This window comes from Chelonia mydas, chromosome 6, assembly GCF_015237465.2.
Source record: "Chelonia mydas isolate rCheMyd1 chromosome 6, rCheMyd1.pri.v2, whole genome shotgun sequence".
Lineage (NCBI taxonomy): Eukaryota > Metazoa > Chordata > Testudines > Cheloniidae > Chelonia > Chelonia mydas.
In genome coordinates, this window is record NC_051246.2 from 22,290,872 (window position 1) to 22,310,820 (window position 19,949).

The 19,949-nt window shown below is 46.9% G+C and overlaps 1 protein-coding gene across 1 annotated transcript in view; it reads left to right on the forward strand.

Moving 5' to 3' along the window:
• The window catches only part of LOC114018710 (sodium/hydrogen exchanger 10), a 304,510-nt gene that overhangs the window by 177,364 nt on the left and 107,197 nt on the right, over positions 1-19,949 (forward strand). Inside the window, exons 16-18 of the mRNA XM_043548755.1 lie at positions 7,504-7,692; positions 15,955-16,104; positions 16,559-16,610. Of these exons, the coding sequence (XP_043404690.1) occupies positions 7,504-7,692; positions 15,955-16,104; positions 16,559-16,610 (391 nt within the window). The remainder of the gene's footprint in view (positions 1-7,503; positions 7,693-15,954; positions 16,105-16,558; positions 16,611-19,949) is intronic.

Genomic DNA, 19,949 nt, shown 5'->3' on the forward strand with positions numbered 1-19,949 from the left:
ACCCTGGATGTCAGATGGGCCCTGGCCTTCTACATTGTTAGAACAAAGCCGTTCCATAAGTCAACACAGTTGTTTGTTACTGTCTCTGACAGGATGAATGGTTGCCCCGTGTCAGCCCAGAGAATCTCATCTTGGATCACAGTCTTCAACCGCTACTGCTATGACTGGCAAAGATGCTCCTGATGGCGATCGTGACGGCTCATTCGACTAGGGCGTAGGCATCAGCAGCAGCCTTCCTGGCCCATGTGCTGATCCAAGAGACCAGTCAGGCTGCCACCTGGTCATCCATCCACACATTCGCATCACACTACATGCTGACCCAGCAGGCTTGAGACGATGCTGGATTTGGCAGAGCCGTGCTGCAAGCTTCAAGACTCTGAACTCCGAGTCTACTTCTGTTGATTGTGTTCGTGAGTCATCTAGAATGGAATTGACGTGAGCAAGTATTTAAAGAAGAAAAACTGTTATCTGCCTTTCATAACTTGTCCTTCGAGATGTGTTGCTCATGTCCATTCCATTACCAGCCCTCCTGCCACTCTGTCGGAGTTGTCTGCAAGAAGGAACTGAGAGGACATAGGGCTGGTGGCACCTGATATACTGCAGCATGAGCACAGCATTCCAGAGGGCACCACAGCCAACCCTACTGGTACTGCTAAGGCAAAAATCTCTGATGGCTGTGCACATGGGCACGTGCACACTTAAAATGGAATGGACATGAGCAGCACATCTCGAAGAACAACAGTTACGAAAGGTGGGTAACCAGTTTTTCTTCTTCGAATGCTGTCCCTGTGGGTGCTCCACTTTAGGTGTTCGTGCGCCCCTGCACTCGTAGTTGGAGACTTTTAGTAGCAGTGCCCGGTTGGGTCGCACATGTGTGGTCCCTGCCTCGCGCTGCTGCAGGCAGTTAACCAGTGTTGTGCGACCAACTCCCACTCAGTTCCTTCTCTACCACCCTTGGCTACAAGTTGGAGCAATCAGCAGCGCCTTGCTGCTTTATAGTTAATTAGTTACAGTCAGTTACTTAGTTTCCTTATTAGCAGCTATTAAGCTTGTTTCCCTTTCCTTTTCTCCTTGGTTAAAAAAAAAAAACCAAAACCTAACTGCCAGGAACTTCAGAAAAACAGCAGCTTTGAGGGTGAAAGCTCCCCCCGCACCCCCAGTGGGAATGCCCGGTTTCCTGGGCTTTCAGTGTCTTGCCTCCAGGCTCAGAGTGCCTGTCCCCCCGACTCAGGCACTAACAAAGTGTTGCATTCCCTCAGGCTCACAGAAAGGCAGGGAGTGGAGAGGTCTCTCTGACCGGTCATGAGGCTTGGGACACCCCGCTCACTTCGCCACTTCAGACAGGAGTGCTTTCTCCAACCCCACATTGGAGTGCCCTGCTGGGTGTCACTCCAGGAAGCACCTGGGTCCCCACCGCAGAAATTTAAAAAAAAAAAAAAAAAAAAAAACCCCACAGCGGTCCCGCGGATAATAATAGCACCGGCTGTGCTGTCAGTACCGGGAGCTCAGGTGGCTGAGAGCTCCGGCACCACTGCAGAGGGAGACTTCGGGGAACAGCTCCGGCACAGGCACTGAGGGGAGGTCGGAGCCCCGTGCCTCCACGCCACAAGCTATAGCCACTCCGCAGGCAGGCATCCAGTGCTGGCACCAGAGCCGAGGTGGTGGAAAACCCTGGCACTGCTAGAGCCAGAGACTCTACAGAGCAGCCTCCAATGCAGGCACTAAGGGGAAATCAAAACCCCGTGCCTCTGCACCGCGATGTATGTTAATTCCACAGGCAGGCATCCAATACCGGCACCGGCTGTGCTATCAGCACCAGAAGCCGAAGTAGCGGAAAATCCGGGGACCGCTAGAGCCAGAGACTCTACAAGAGCCGGCTCTGACATTGGCACTAAGGGGAAACCAAAACCCTGTGCCTCCACACCGCAATCTACAAACGGTGGCATGGCGCCACTACAAAAGGCGGCTTCTTCAAAAGCGCACCCAACATACACAGAGGCGCAGCCAGCAACTCCGCCTTCTCCTCCTCGGCCCTGGCACTGAGAAGGAGGAAGCTCCAGGGGCCAATCAAACCAGCACAGCAGCAGTTCCTCAGACAGGGAGTTCTGGTATTCGGCTCTGCACCTGATCCCCCTATTCGCGGTACAGATATGAGAATGATACCCTCGGCACCAAGTCTCCCTACGTCCCCAACATCACTCGCTGTCTCGCTCCTTATTTGAAGGAGGAAGATGGGGAAGAACAGGGAGCTATTCCCCCATCAGCTCCTATCCATCAGGAGTCAGTCAACCCAGGAGTCTCTCCTGAGGCATATTATGCTGTCCCTGGGTACTTACAGTGGTATCGGGACCCCCTGTGCCGCTCCCATCCCAATGGGCATACTGGACTCCATGGGTCATATGCGCCACACAAGTGGGGACTGCCCGCCCTGGCCAGACCCAGCGCACAGTTATTCCCCACAGCTTCTGTACCAGCACCCTCAGTGGTACCAGGGGAAGAGGAAGAAGAACCTCCGCCCTTGCAGGGGACATCACCTACCCACTTGCCATCACTGTCCACAGAGGACACCTTTATGCCTCCTCCCCCTAATATAGGGGATGATTTCAAACTGTTCCATGGCTTATTTGAGAGGGTGACCCTCTCTGGACATCTCCCTTGAGGAGGTTCCCGTGATACAGCATGGGCTAGTGGACTTTTTGCATACATCATGGCTCTATCTTTCTGGCTTCCCCAAAGAGGTGCAATCTATGGTGGAAGACTTGCCAGCCCAAATTATTCGCCAAAAGGACAGACGACTCACTCCACTCACTCATGGACTCACGAGCGACTCTCTGATCCTTGGGAACCTATAACCCCAAACGGAAGAGGAAACAGGAATTTCTTTACAACCCAATGTTACCACAGGCCAATGTATTCACAACAACAGCGGTGATTTGACTCACAGGGTCGCAGTGCAGAACCTGAAGGGACAACAATCTACGTCTCAAGTTGCTGCATCCCAACCGTCAACTTTCCCTAACAAGAACTCCGATGGATGGAGACCAATGCTCGACCTCCAATAATTCAACAAGTTCGTCAAAAACACAATGATTCAAGATGGTCACACTATACACTATAAGCGACTGCCTGCTAAAAGCGTCAACCCGGCAGACAGCATTGCAAGCCACCGAAGAGGTGGTAACCCTCTTCACGAATCTGGGCTTCCTAATAAATACCGACCAGCCCACTCTAACAACAGTGCAAGAGCTGGACTTCATTGGGGCCCACCTCAACTCTATCGAGGCTATAGCCTCACTACTGAAACAACGTTCTCTCACTATCATCAGCCTCATACGCACTGCTAGAAATAGCCCACAGGTGTCTGCCAGGACTTTCCCCCAACTCCTTAACCACATGGCAGCCACAACATTTGCTGTCAGACACACCAGATTAAACATCCATTGCCTACAAGGAAGGCTACGTATCAAGTTTGTTCCACACAGGCACAGCATAAACAAGCATGCCAAGATATCGGGCAAAATAAAGGACCACCTTCTCTGGTGGGCAAAACCGACCAACATATGCACAGGGGCACCCTTCATTCAGACCACAAATGCCTCACTCCTGGGATGCAGAACAGACCTGCACCCACATTCTATATAGGGCCGCTGGTCCCCTGTGAAATCCCTTTGACATTTTAACCTATTGGAATTTCAAGCTGCCCACAATGCTTGCTCCCAATTCCTGCCGCTTATCAAGGACAAGGCTATTTGAAGCCTGAGCTTGTATGTATTATGTATACAGACAAGGGGGAGCACACTCTCAGTACCTCTGTGTGCAAGCAATAAAACCCTGACGATGGTGCATCAGACACAATGTCTGTACACCACAGCAGATACCTTCAGCAGACAAATTTCTCAGGACCGCGATGGGAGCTCAACAACACAGTACTCCTGCATGTATTTCAACACTGGGGGTTCCCCACAGTAGACCTTTTATTAACTGCACAAAATACCAAACACTCATTTTTGTTCCAGTGCAGGTCTTGTGTGCAGTCGTTAGACAATGCATTCCTCCTTGAGTGGAACGCTCCCCTTCTCTATGCCTTCCTTCCTATTCCTCTTTTGAACCGAGTGATCCACAAGATCAGGCTGGATGGGTCACAGTAATTCTACTATCATGGCCTTGCCAAACCATGGTATCCTTACCCCTTCAGCATGACCGTGCATCCATGAATCACACTCCCACTTCTGTCTCACCCACTGTCCCAGGACTCAGGCCGTGTCCTGCATCCACAGAAACTCAGACCATGGCTCCTCCATGGCTCACGGAACCTGAGCTGACCTGTTCAGATGAGGTACAAAATATAATTACACAGTTGAACAGAAATGAACCGTCACCCATACACCCTGAAGGGGAGACAAGTTAAGGCCTGGTGCCAACTTAAATGGATGACTTCCATCCCAGGGACATTATCCTTTATACTGCGTTACGTATTAGAACTCAAATGGTCAGACCTATCCATGAGCCCAATAAAAGTCCATCTACCTACCATCACAACATTCCACCCCAAGCTGGATTGCCATCCTGCCTTTACCCATCTACTGACCAATGTTTCATCAGAGGACTCAATAATGCCTACCCTGAGCTACGTGAGCCTAATACACCATGGGACCTGAACCTGGTCCTTCGGATCATCAACTCTTCCCTGTTTGAATCTAGGACAACATAATCACTGCTACACCATTCTATGGAAGTAGCATTCCTTGAGGCAATGACATCTGTCAAACATGTGGGAGCACTGGGCTTTCATAGCAGAACTCCCATACATGGTCTTCCTTGAGGATAAAGTGTCCCTCAGACCACACCCCTAAACCCCACACAGATAGAACACATTACACACTTCATAATCTTGATGTTCAGAGGGCATTGGCTTCTGACGTAGACAGGACTAAACCATCCCATAAATTACCCAGATTGTTTTTATCCATCACTGAATGCTCCAAAAGGAGCACCATCTCTAAACAAAGACTTTCCACGTAGATCCATAATTGCACAAAACTCTGCTATCATCAGTGCTACTGCCAATCCCTCATGGGGATTCGCTCACATCCCACTAGAGCCTTATCAGCCTCCACGGCTTCCCTGCACAATGTACCTATCACGGATGTTTGTAGAGTTGCTGCCTGGGCCTCAGCCCATACCTTTAGACAGCACTATGCCTTAGAGCAACAGGCAACATCTGATACCTCCTTCAGATGCTCTCTACTATCGGAGGTCACAACTTCAACTCTGAAGCCCCTCCTTCCATTGGAGGGCACTGCTCTGAAGTCACCTAAAGTGGAGCACCCACAGGGACAGCACTCGGAGAAGAAGAGAAGGTTACTCACCTTGTGCAGTAGCTGAGGGTCTTTGAGATGTTTGTCCCTGTGGGTGCTCCACTACCCTCCCTCCTCCCCTCTACTTCGGAGTTTCTTTATTAGTATCTGCAGTAGAGGAGGAACTGAGTGGGGGTTGGTTGCACAGCGCGAGGCAGGGGCCACGCATGTGCGACCCAACTGGGCACTGCTACTAAAAGTCTCTGACTAGAGTGCAGGGGTGCACAAACACCTAAAGTGGAGCACCCACAGGGACACACATTTCGAAGAACCTCAGATACTGCACAAGGTGAATAACCTTCTCTTCTCATGCCCCGTGCTGTTCCTGAGCATTCTCAGAACCAGGTTATAGAAGGTGTGTGGCACTTGAGACATGTCAGTTCCTTCCCGCTGTGGGTGGTTTTCTTTATTTTTTTTTTATTTTATAAGAGTTATTTTGTTTGTTTTCTATTAGTTTTGGGGTTCCTGAGCTACAGTATTGGCACTTGGAACCTATGGTGTAGATCCAAGGGGAAAAGGCCAGGATTCAAGATGTATGCCTGTTGTCCTGCTGTATTCTCCATTTTAGATCTTAGATGAGGCTTGCCTGGGAGAAGGGCATTTTTCCTCACCTAATCCCTCACCTACCTAATATGCAGCACCTTCACCCCAAGATCTTATAATGAACGCCTACGCAAACTCCAAGCCTCAGTGCTTCAGGAGGCCCTGGCAGTAAACTCTCTGGTAACAAATCTGTTAAACGATCTTTGAGTACAATCAGACTATATCAGCCCACAATGTCTTGGAGGGCAAAAAACAATCTAAAACTCTTCATAAGGCACTGACCTCCACTCCTGGAGTGGTATCAAACCCTTCAGTGCAGAAGGATCCAAAGCCCCTACCTGTGTGGAGGATGCCATTTTGCTCCATGTACAGTGCATGAGAGGTCACGCTGGGTGGAGGACACCATATTGTAGAGCAAAATGGCACTCTCCACACAAGTAGGGGACCCAAAATTGAGTTTTGCAAGAGGCTCCCAATGGATTGATGCCGCCACTGGTGACTGGTGGCACCAAAGCCCTCTTTAATATCCTTGCCCTCAGAACATTTAGGAACACTGAGAGTGGGGGAGACCAGGAGCAGGAACAAGACCGCTCAAATGGGCACTGCTATGATTAAACGTTCCACTGTCAGAGCTGTACCACTGGCACATCCCAAGAGTGGGAATGTGTAGAGTCCATCTTGAAGAACTCCAGTTACAAGTGAATAAACTTCATATTTTCAATAAAATAATTATCCGTTTAAAAAATGGAGTGGAACATGGTAAATTGGAAAGTCTTAAGATTTTTTCCGACCTTCTAATCATGTCTTGAAAGTAGAGGTAAATGGGAAACAGCTTTCCTATTTCCATGAAAAATTTTGAAATTTTTCCCCTTCCACATCAGGATGATCCTGAGACCTTTTGATATTTTTCACAAAAAAACAGAGACAGATACCCCAGAATAACCAATAGTCCATTGGCTATGGCACCCCTCTAGGGTGCAGGAGACATGGCAGAACCAAGTTCAAGTCCTTGTTCTGCCTGATTTGGAGGAGGGATGTGAACGCAGATCTCCCACATCCTGAATGAATACCTTATCCTGTGGGATACAGTCAGTCTGCCTCTCTTTCCTATTGGAGCTGTTCCACTTTAATTGTCTATATAAATATTCATTGGGTCAGAAAGAGAGAGACGGCCATAGACTGTCCTAGGTAGGGAGAAGGATTTGTTCCCCCCAATATTCACCTCTGAAGTGACTGACCCATGCATAATTCAGCTGCTCCTGCTGTGTTCTGGAGCCAGAATTTAAGTCTTAAACAGTTTACATATCTGTTTCAATCTGCCTCCCTGCAGTTGCAGAAAGGTAATACTTACTTTCAAAGGTTACCTTTGAGACCAGAAAGGCTAGAAATTTGATGTTTGTTTTTTAGTTAAAGATTTTAATTCTGCATAAATTGGTTGGTTAAGACCTATAGGGAAGTTTTATGTGCTGTTAATAGATGGATTTGTCAAGCCTGCGTAGTGTTGAAAGATGCATTATAATTTTCAGATTTGAGTAAAAGCTTAATATGTTGTAAACTATGTAATGAATCTAAATAAATACTGTATGTTTCTTTTAAATAACAGGCTTTAGCCATGAGGAGGTCTTACATCTTTCATCATTGGAATCAGTTTGAACTAGTAATCATAATAGTTGGACTCATAGATATCATGATTATTAATGTCTTTAAGCCACTTCACCCAACATACAATATGATTAAGACTATCAGGGTATTCCGAATCTTTCGCCTTATTAGAGTTCTGCGTCTTTTGAAGGTAAAGATAAAGATTTTTATAACTTTTAACAAGGAACTATAAAAGCATGCAGCTTTGTATTTTATTTTTAGGTTCAGTAAAATAAAATGTAAACCAAATTCTCAAATGTTGTTGTTTTAAATCTGTGTGGCTCCCCCTTATGTGCTTTGCTGGTGATATCTCATAGCGTGCTGCACTGAGAGCATGGGAGTATGTGGAATGCTTATAGAGCTAAGATAAAACCATGTTTCTTCCTCATAAAACTGCCTCCCCACATCTACTCTTACATTTTGTATGATATATCACATGATCTGTGGAACAATTGAATGCCCTGTACTTTAGGAGAGGGTCATAACAGCCCATATGTCAGCATTGACGGTTAGGGGTGCACTACCTACCTTTTCCTTTCAAATCCTGTTTATTCTGCTATTGAAGAAAAATCAGACAGTCTGAGGGTTGCTGACCAGACATTGTTCTTCTTGTGTTTTGTTTTGTTTTAATTCTAATTTATGAGGAAAGTTTTCTTCACCCTTTCCCCCCACTACTAAGTCCTTATATTAATGCATAGCATTAAAGTACTTTTCTAGTGTCTTGATTTCAGCCACCATGGTTAAAAGTGTCAGAAAGTGTAGCTTCAATACATATGCTTCATATGCTTACAAGCTCAGGCTTTGTTCAGGACTCTTATTGTGACTGCAGGAACTGGGATGAAAAAAAAAGACTTTGTGGTGTATTTTCCCATCCAAAATCCTAAGAGGGGTTGTGATAAATAGAGGGGGGAAGGAGGGAGCTCCCTTTTGTGGCTACCCAGCCAGCCAGTTAGCTATAAAATCGCTGTTAGTAACTGTTCTCTACCTGCTTTACCTGTAAAGGGTTAAAAAGTCTATAGGTAAAAGGAAGGGAGTGGGCACCTGACCAAAACAGCCAATGGGAAGGCTAGAACTTTTTAAAATTGAGAAAAAACTTCCCCTTTGTCTTCTGTGTTGTTCTCCCGGAGAGCAGGAACAGGGCTGGAACTATGCTGTAAGAGCTTGTGCCAGGTATGAAAAATTATCAAATCATACCTAGAAACTACTCATTTGAAACCCCAGATATGTAAGTAGATCAGGAAATGTCTAGGAAGATGTGATTAGGTTTATCTCTTTTTTTTCTTTATGGCTTGTGGACTCCTCTGTGCTAACCCCAAATGCTTTTGTTTTGCTTGTAACCTTTAAGCTGGATCTCAAGAAGCTATCTTGATACTTAATCCTTGTAATTGTGTTTTTTAAAACCTAGCAAAAAACCTAAGTTCCAGATGTATTTTCTTTTTTTTTGTTTTTAATAAAATTTAGCTTTTTTAATAGCAGGATTGAATTTTTGTGTCTCTAAGAGGTTTGTGCATATATTGTTTAATTAGCTGGTGGCAACAGGTGATTTTCTTTGTTTTCTTTCTCAGCTCTTCCCCGGAGGGGGGGTGGGGAGGTGAAAGGGCTTGAGGGTACCCACAGGAAGGAATTCCAAAGTGCCCCTACCTGGGTTCTAAAAGGGGTTTTTTGCACTTGGGTGGTGGCAGCATCTACCCATCCAAGTCAGAGAAAAGTTGTAACCTTCAGAGTTTAATACAAGCCTGGAGTGGCCAGTATTAATTTTTAGAATCCTTGCCAGCCCCCACCTTCTGCACTCTATGTGCCAGAGTGGGGAATCAGCCTTGACAGGGGTTCAGTTTATTCAGCCCCTGTGCACCATCATTATGGGGAATTATTTTGCCTACATCATTTGAGGAGGTGAGCAGACCCTCAGTCTGTGAAATCCCCTTGAAGCTAGATAACGCGTAAATTTGTTATAAGTCCAACATACTCAGCTAGCCTTATCATCAGGAGTCATATAGTGCAAGTGCTCATAGATATGTCAGCTGCAGTGTATTACCTGAACTACTATCATACTCAAAGTTGTAGCTGCAAGAGATTTCTGGTTTTCTCATCTGAACAAATTTTCCTGATCCCATGATTCACTTGGGTAACTTTGTTCCACAAGTTGGATCTGAGCAGACTTATTTGCAACCAGGATGGGGCCATGGTTTTTCAAGTCATCTAGGTTGTTTTTTGCATTTGGAGAAGGGGCTGAATGGGAATCTTTCAGAGCAGAGACTCTCTTAATGGATCATCCTTTGTATTCAGACCTATTATTTGGAGACAGGAGTTTGTGTATCTGATAGTCTCAACATCCTTTCTACAAAGACAATATAAGTTTCTGCTTTTTCTTTCTATAAAGTGATCATGCAGGTGGCAGCAGTGCATATTGCCTTATACATGTCAGTCTTTCAAGCACGTTTTGCCTGTTCTTTGGAGACCTCCAGTGTGAGGCCGTGCTGCCCTGACGCAGCAAATTGGAGCTCTTGGTGCTGTGGGAGTGCTGTTTGCATCAATGAAGGTGTTATTACCTGGGAGACATGACCAATCAACGATTTATTTCTGGTTTCAACATAGATGTCCACAGAAATTCTTCTTCAGGTGCTTGCTCATGTCGATTCCATTCTAGTTCATTCTAGGTGTGTGCGTGTTCACATACGTGGACGTCGGAAACTTTGCCTTAGTAGTATCCGTAGGTCTGGATGTGGCACCCTCTGGTATATTACGCCATGGTATATCAGGCACAGTGGGTCCTACGCCCTCTAAGTTCCTTCTTACCATCCATGGTGGTCAGTTGGAACGCCTTTACCCCTTGCTTCGCAAGTGGCCAGCGATTTTTTTTCTATCTCAGCCTTGTGCTTCTGGCTGTAAATAGTTTAACCATTGTTTGTTAGTTGTTAAGTAGCTATTAAGTGTTAGATAGCGTCCCAGTAGGTTTTAAGCAGTGCTCCATGTGTAACAGGTCTATGCCTGCTAGTGACCCTCATGAATGTTGTCTAAGCTGTCTTGGGGAATCCCACGTAAAGGAGCGCTATCACAGCTGTAAAAATGTTGGTCCTCTGACTCAGAGGGAGCACAACATACATCTCAGGGCCCTCCTGATGCAGGCTGCCCTGCGCACAGCTTCGGAGCCAGAGCAGCCTGATGCAGCACCTAGTGCTTCTACTTCGGTGCGGAGTGCACCCCTGGCACCGGGTTCCTCCCAGAACCGATTCCTGTCACTAGTGCCGAAGAAGAAACCTAAGAAGATGGCACCAAGCAAGCGCGACCAGGGGCCTCCGGGCAAAGGACCCTGTTCGGGCCTTACACCGACTCCAGACCCGCAAAAGGGCTCAGCCCCAGGGAGTTCCTTCCCCCGAAAGAACCCATCACCGATTCCAGGAAACAGTAAAGGGCCCAGGCCAATGGCGCAGTCGACAGCCTCCCAGCTCCTGGCACCAGGAAAGTGGAGAGCGCCCCCACTGCATATGGCACTGCTTGGGGCTATATATCTGGCTATGGCTCCTCAAGAGGGCAAGCCTGCCGGCAAGGCCTTGCACAAATCAAGCAAGTGCCACCGGTCTCCGGAGCCAAGACACAACCCTCGATCACCACATTCTTGGTCTCCGCGTCGGCTCAGGGCTCTGGCTCACCACTATGAGTCATCAGCTCCGTGCTCCAGATCCCCATCCTCGCGCTGGGATTTGCACAGCCATAGACGATCTCCCTGGCACCGGTCTTCATCTTGAGTCGCTATAACTTTAACTTGTGGGACTCCCTCCTCAAGTTCAAGGACTCCATGACCCAGGAGATGGCCCAGAAGTTCACGTCTCTGGTGGAGGAGGGTACCGCGGCAGCTCGGTGCTCCCTCCAAATGGCCTGGGACATGGCCGATTCAGCTGCCCAAGTGGTTGCCTCTGCGGTGGTCATGCAGCACAGTTCCTGGCTTCAGACTACAGACCAGTCCCAGGAGATGCAGGCCTCTATTCAGGATCTCCCATTTGACGGTGTCGGCCTTTTTTCCTACCAAATGGATTCTTATCTACGAGGCCTGAAAGACACACGGGTGGCTCTCTGCTCTCTGGGGATGCATATTCCTCAGGCGTTGAGATAGCCATTCCGGGCTCCCCCGCCACCTCGACAGTGGCAGCCTCGGCAGGCACCTGCCAGGAAAAGGGATGTAGGGTTTAGTTACCACCGCCCTTCGTTGTCCCGATCTGCTGCACAGCCTTGCCCAGCGAAGCACCAAGGGGGCCAGAAGTGCTCATTTTGAGGGTGTGCTCGGGAGCAATGTACCAGCCAACTGCCTGGATCCTTCCCGCTTTTTCCTCAACTGCCTTTTTCCCTACTTCTCGGCCTGGTCGCTGATTACATCAGACCATTGGGTCCTGGACATAGTAGCTTGGGGCTATATCCTGCAATTTTTGGCTGCCCCTCCCTCCGCCCTCCCCGCCCCCGACTTCCCCATCCCTCTTCAGAGACCCTTCTCACGAGCAACTCCTCGTTCAGGAGGTCGAAAATCTCCTGGGCTTGGGGGCTGCGGAGGAGGTTCCTCGAGATATTGAAAGAAGAGGATTCTAATCCCACTACTTCCTAATCCTGAAGGCAAAGGGGGTCTCAGACCCATTCTGGACCTGGGTGACCCCAACATGTCTCTCAAGAAGTTGAAGTTCTGCATGGTTTCCCTGACCTCCATCATCCTATCCCTGGATCCTCTCGACTTAAAGGACGCTTACTTTCATGTCTCCATATTCCCAGGGCACAGGCATTTCCTGCATTGCATAGTGGTTGGGCGTCACTTCCATTTCATGGTGCTACCCTTTGACCTGTCTTCGGCCCCCAGGGTGTTTACGAAAGGCATGGCGCTGATAGCGGTTTACCTGAGACGTCAAGGGGTCCAGATCTTCCCATATATCAACGAGTGGCTCATCAAGGGCAAGTCTCCTGGGAAGGTGCACAGGAACCTCGATCTGGTGCGGTCCACCTGCAGCGACCCAGGCCTGTTAATAAACACGGAAAAGTCCATGTTAATGCCAGTCCAAAGGATAGAGTTTATCGGAGTGGGCCTCGACTCCATGTGGGCCAGCGCCTTCCTTCCGGAAGTGCGTTTTCAGGCCATGTCAAGCTTAATTTCCCACATAAAGAGCCACCCACTCACCACGGCCCACATGTTCCTGTGACTGATGGGCCACATGACCGCGTGCACATAGGTGGGTAGCTATGCCCGTCTTCATCTGCAGCCTCTGCAAGTGTAGCTAGCCTCGGTCTACACCTCCAGCAGGCACACCCTGGACTGTGTGGTCACAGTGTCAAACCACATCCTCCTGTCTCTTGATTGGTGGCCGGATCCCAGGTCGGTGCTGCAGGGAGTCCCCTTTGCAATCCCATCTCCATCGATCACCATGGTCTTGGATGTGTCAGATCTGGGTTTGGGAGCCCATATGGGTGAGCTCAGCACCCAGGGCCGCTGGCTCCACAACGATCTTGCCCTTCATATCAATGTCAGGGAGCTCAAAGCAGTTCGCCTCATCTGCCAGGCCTTCTTGCCCCACATGAAAGGCAAGGTGGTGCTGGTCCTTAAAGAAAATACCACTGCGATGTATTAGATCAACAGGCAGGGTGGTGCCAGGTCTTCAGCCCTTTGTCAGGAAGCGCTCAGCCTCTGGGATTTTTGTGTGCGATATGCCATTCATCTGGTAACCATCTACCTGCCCGGAGCCAAGAACATCCTGGCAGATCACCTCAGCAGGACCTTCTCGTCTCGCCATGAATGTTCGCTCCATTTGGAGGTGGTCAGCCTAATCTTCCATAGGTGGGGGACTCCCTGGTGGACCTGTTTGCATCCAGGCAAAAAAGAAAGTGCCACGTGTTCTATTCTCTGCAGGGCAGGGACAAGGGCTCCCTGTCGGACACCTTCCTGATTCAGTGTTCGGGAGCTCTGATGTATGCCTTCCTGCCGGTGCCATTAATCCACAGAGTCCCGCTCAAGGTGAAGCAAGACAAAGCAACAATCATCCTCATAGTCCCAGCTGGCCTCATCAACACTAGTTCGGCATGCTGCTGAGTCTTTCGGCAGCCACCACTCTGCAGCTACCTCTTCAGCAAGATCTGCTATCTCAGAGCCACGTCAATCTGCTGCATCCGAACCTGGCGGCACTGCACTTGACAGCCTGGCTACTGCGTGGCTGAGTGGGGATGAATGGCAGTGTTCTGCTGCTGTCCAGCAGGTTCTGCTGGGTAGGAGGAAACCATCCACCAGGGCCACCAACACGGCAAAGTGGAAGCGGTTCACATGTTGGACCTCGGATCATCACTTTCATGCAGAAGAGGCCCCACTGCAAAGCATCCTGGACTAGTTGCTACATCTTAAGCTCCAGGGCCTGTTGCTATCCTCGGTCAAGGTTCATCTGGCGGCCATATCAATGTTCCACCCTCCATTCCAAGGCAGGTCCGTCTTCGCCCATCAGATGACGACTGGTTCCTGAAAGGTCTGATGTGCGTTTACCCGCATGTCCGGGACCCGGTCCCCACCCCAGTACCTGAATCTTATGCTGTCTAGGCTCATGGGCCCACACTTGAAGCTCTTGGCTCCCTGCTTCCTTCTGCTTCTCTCCTGGAAGGTTGCCTTCTTGGTTGCTATAACTTCAGCCCGTAGGGTGTCCAAAATCAGGGTGCTCACGTCGGAACTGCCTTATACGGTCTTCTATAAGGACAAGGTCCAGCTGTGCCCGCACCTGGCCTTTCTGCCCAAGGTCGTCTCTCAGCTCCATACTGGTTAAGACATATACCTACCGGTCCTGTGTCCAAATATGCAATGGATGAGGAATGCAGGCTGCATACCCTAGATGTCAGGCAGGCACTGGCCTATATAGAATGAACGAAGCCGTTCCGTAGGTCTACGCAGTTGTTTGTTGCTGTCACAGACAGGATGAAGGGTTGCCCAGTGTCTTCCCAGAGAAGCTCATCCTGGATCATGGCCTGAATCCGCTACTGTTATGAGCTGGCAAAGGTGCTCCTGCAGGCGATTGTGACGGCTCATTCAACTAGGGCGGAGGTGTCATCAGCAGCCTTCCTCGCTCAGGTGTTGATCCAAGAAATTAGTCAGGCCGCAACCTGGTTGTCCGTCCACACACTTGTTTTGCATTATGCCCTGACCCAGCAAGCTCATGATGACACTGGTTTCGGTAGAGCTGTGCTCCAGTCTGCAAGACTGTGAACTCTGAGCCCACCTCCAAGGATTCTGCTTGAGAGTCACGTGGAATTGAATCAACATGAATAAACACTCGAAGAATAAAAAATGGTTACCCACCTCTCATAACTGTTGTTCTTCGAGATGTGTTGCTCATGTCCATTCCATTACCCGCCCTCTTAGCCCTCTGTCGGAGTTGTCGGCGTTGTCGGCAAGAAGGAACAGAGAGGGTGTAGTGCCAGCGGTGCCTGATATACTGCGGCGTGAGCGAGTCACCCCAGAGGGCACCACAGCCTAACCCACTAAGGCAAAAGTCTCCAACCTCTGTGCACATGGGTGAAGACACACCAATAATGAAGTAGAATGAAATGGACATGAGCAACACATCTCGAAGAACAACAGTTACAAAAGATGGGTAACCGTTTTTTCCTCCACTTAGTGCAGTGAGCTATTGTCAAAACCAAAGGGTTTAATTTAAGGAGAGCTATCTAGGCTCATAAGTGGCTTGAGTGATTCACCTAGGTTCTGGAGGGTTCTGACCCAAATTGCCAATTAAAGGAAAAATAGTTGTGTCATTTATGAATTTTATTAAAAGTAAACATTCAAGAGTAAAATAAAAAAACTGTTACAAATTCTAAGGTTGAAAATAATGACAGTTAAGTTAATTGATGATTTTACCCCAATATTGCTGCTAACACAGCAAATAATCACTTATTGATTCTAAAACAGGAAGCTCAAGGAGGAAGCTGTTAGTTTAGTTGGCAGGCGACAATCAAAGAACTTTTAATCACAGCAATGATAGTCTTTAATTGATTTAGTTGGTGTTTTCCTCCTTGGAATTCACTGTAACTATAGTGGCTAAACTATTTCCTTTCTCTACTCCTACTTCCACCCCAGCATAAAAAGTAAGTATCAGATTTACAAGACACTTATAAAGAGGACGTTTAGGAGATTTTTCACTAAACAATGGCAACCTTGGTTTTCTGGAGAACTAACATAGGTTATATTAAATTGTACTGCTGAACTTCTAAGTTATGTTAAGAGCATATCAAGCATCTGGACAGACACTCTGTTGTAGTATTTACATAAATCAAAGTTAAATGAAATATAAACATACATGTGAAGTGTATTAATCCGTATAAGAATTCCTATTAGAAAAGTTGACATTTTTATTAGATCATGTATTTTGTTTGCAGATGTGACTTATTTCATTATTATTTATTTCAGCTTGTGATACCAAAATTGATATACCTATTGGAAAAGCAAATAAACAAACAGCTAACCTTTAGATATGATATTGCTAAGGGATATGTCCAAGGTGAAGAAGATACAAAATATTTAATTGAGCAGATTTCTGGTCATGAGACAATTTCTAAGGTGAGGGAAAATAATAGAAAGTATAGGAAATGGTTTAAAATGTGTGCTTTGAAAATTTTAATTTATATTCTTTAAAAAGTTATAGATTTAAATTGATAACAGGAAGTTAAAATAGATAAAACAAAGATGTCAGAATGATTAAAAACAAATTCTAGCACAGCTGATACATGATGTGCATACTGCACCTTTTCAAAGGGTGATGGAGCTGCTACCCCTTCTGGCAGACCTCAAGTATTCTTAGTCAACTGGACCTCCTCTAAGTATTCCAAAAGGAGCCTGGTCCTTCTACAACATGGGTTATGGCTTGATGTCATTCTAACTCTAACTCACTCACTGCTAACCCCCTATATTTAACGGACTTCCGCAATATTTGTACTAAAATGTATTTAAAATATGAACTCACAAGGTGTATGTATCTTTCCTAATAGAAATTGCATTTTCCTTTATTTTACAGGAAATAAATAAAATTATGGAAAAGAATAAACAAGATGCTATGAAAGAGCTAGGTATGTAAAATGGAGATACGTTATAGTCAGTGTGCTGACTCCACATAGCAGGAAGTCACCAGACAGACCCTGAAAAAGTTGCTAGATATAGCTGTTTAAAGCATGCAAAAGGAGTAAAAAATGTCACTGAACAAAATTTCCAGGGAATTCAACAGAGAATTTTATAGAGATATGCGCGCACACACGCACACACGCGCGAGTATAGTTTCAAAATCATTCACAAGCAGCTCAATAGTGTTAATAAAATCCATTCCACGCTCTTCTTACTACATTCTGTTACGCACCAGAAGCAACTACAACAGTACACTGTCATCATCCGGAGGGCGCACGCTGTTCATTGGGAAGGGCGTTCTGTTCACTGCAGCCCAGGTTGGCTGGGGTTGGTTAATTTCAGCTGAGCCTCCCTTTCTTGCCAGCCTGGGTTTGAGCCAACAAGTGAGTGAAAGGGAGAGCCCAGAATCGGGGGAAGAGGGCATTCCCCTGACCAGAGCTCGGCACTGCAGGGAATCAAGAAAGTAGATTTAAAAACAAAAATCCACTAGCCGGACCCCTTTTCCCCGTTTCCAGGGTTTCATTTCTGATAACATCTGGGCAGCTAAGCCCAGGCCTAGCCAGGTGAAAGGGAGTAAAGGAGAACCAAAATCAAGCTAGCTCCACCTTTGATATTTGTAGTAAGGGCTTCATCCCTGGAGGCCCATTGCCCCCTGCCATGGCCTGTCTCTTCTCACTCCACCTTCCATCCTTGCAGCTCTCCTTGCTAGCTAACCTGCCTCCCAAGGGCGTCAATTAGGTAGGGCAGGGGGGCTGCAGCCCCCCCGAGTTTCATACAGGAGGTGGGCTCTCAGGTGGAGCTCTTAACTGCTCAGCATTAGTGTGGAATATGAGTTCTGCAGAGAGGTGCTTCTCCCAGCTTGTGTCCCTGGGGCCGGGAATCAGTGTTTTGTTTACAAACAGAGGCAGGGTGATTAAGATAAGAAGAGGATGGTAATTAAATTAAGGATCTGGAAGTCGTTAGATGAACCTATAAAACAGGTTTCAGAGTGGTAGCCATGATAGCCTATATCAGCAAAAACAACAAGGAGTACTTTTGTGGCACCTTAGAGACTAACAAATTTATTTGGGCATAAGCTTTTGTGGGCTAAAACCCACTTCATCAGATGCATGGAGTGGAAAATACAGTAGGAAGACATATATACAGAGTACATGAAAAGATGGGGGTTGCCTTACCAATTCTAATGAGACAATTCAATTAAAGTGGGCTATTGGGGAGGGAGGGATAGCTCAGTGGTTTGAGCATTGGCCTGCTAAACCCAGGGTTGTGAGTTCAATCCTTGAGGGGGCCCTTTAGGGATCTGGGGCAAAAATTGGAGATTGGTCCTGCTTTGAGCAGGGGGTTGGACTAGATGACCTCCTGAGGTCCCTTCCAACCCTGATATTCTATGATTATCAGCAGGAGGAAAAATCACTTTTGTAGTGGTAATCAGGATGGCCCATTTCAAACAGTTGACAAGAAGATGTGAGTAACAGTAGGGGGAAAAATTAGCATGGGGAAATAGTTTTTAGTTTGTGTAATGACCCATCCACTCCCAGTCTTTATTCAGGCCTAATTTGATGGTGTCCAGTTTGCAAATTAATTCCAGTTCTGCAGTTTCTCATCGGAGTCTGTTTTTGAAGTATTTTTGTTGAAGAATTGCCACTTTTAAGTCTGTAATTGAGTGTCCAGGGAGGTTGAAGTGTTCTCCGACTGGTTTTTGAAAGTTATCATTATTGACGTCTGATTTGTGTCCATTTATTCTTTAGCATAGAGACTGTCCAGTTTGGCCAATGTACGTGGCAGAGGGGCAATGCTGGCACATGATGGCATATATCACATTGGTAGATGTACAGGTGAACAAGCCCCTGATGGTGTGGCTGATGTGATTAGGTCAGGAATCCGGGGGAGGAGGGCGGGGCGGGGGGGGCTGTGAGGATTGAAGAGAGAATGCAGGGGACTCAGAAGAAATACAGCCAAGACTTCTGAACCAACGGTTCATTCAGAAAAGAGGAAGATGTTGGGGGCATAAATGAAAAGAAAGGGCCGAAACACAGGGAAGGGATAGCAGTAGTATAGAGAAGTTCCCATTCTACCTGTGGTACTTATGTGGCCCCCCATCACTGTAGTATCTGAGTGCCTCACATCACAGCCCCTTGGTGAGGTAGAGGAGTGCTGTTATTCCCACTGTACAGATGGGGCACTGAGGCACAGGGAGATAACCAGATTTTCAAAGAACAGGAGTACTTGTGGCACCTTAGAGACTAACCAATTTATTTGAGCATAAGCTTTCATGGGCTAAAACCCACTTCATCGGATGCATGCAGTGGAAAATACAGTAGGATGATATATATACACACAGAGAACATGAAACAACGGGTGTTATCATACACCCTATAACGAGAGTCTTCAGTTAAGGTGAGCTATTACCAGCAGGAAAGAAAAAAAACCTTTTGTAGTGATGATCAAGATGGGCCATCTTGATTATCACTACAAAATCACTACTTGATTATCACTGATCTTCCTACTGTATTTTCCACTGCATGCATCCGATGAAGTGGGTTTTAGCCCACAAAAGCGTATGCTGAAATACATTTGTTAGTCTCTAAGGTGCTACAAGTACTCCTGTTCTTTTTGCGGATACGGACTAACACGGCTGCTACTCTGAAACCAACTTTTCTAAGGTACGTAGGCACCTAGTGGGATTTTCAAAGGCGCCTAGAAGGTTAGGTGCTTTCTAAGCCTCACTAGGTGCCTAGCTGCATCTTTGGGTGCCTAAAAACCTTTGAAACTCTGTCCCTAAGACATTGATCTGAGGTCATACAGGAAGTCCATGGGGATGGGGAAGTAGAACCCAGGTCTCTCAGGGCTAGTTCCCTATCCGCTGGACCAGGCTTTCTCTCTGCTGCATTTGAGTTTGAGAAAAGGAAGGAATGAGTATCAGATGTGATTATATATCAAATTCTTAGGGTTTCAGCTGTATTCAGACCAATTCCAGAACAAAGAATAGAAATTGCATCCACAGAATCCATAAAGTCAACCATTGTTGTTATGATTTGTATTATTCACTGGGCACAATCTGTGAGCTCAGCATTGTTCAGAATATGCCAGAAAATGTAGTCCCTGAGCCAATGCATATAAGATGTGTTATTGTATCTCTGGATAAGATGGTTCAGATATTTAAGTTTGAAATGTATAGTTATTGACCGCACATGCTATCACATGTTCAATGTGATGTTTATATCTGTGAGTGGAGGCACTGATGACAATAGAAGTTTTACTTGATTAAGGACTAGAAGATCTGATCC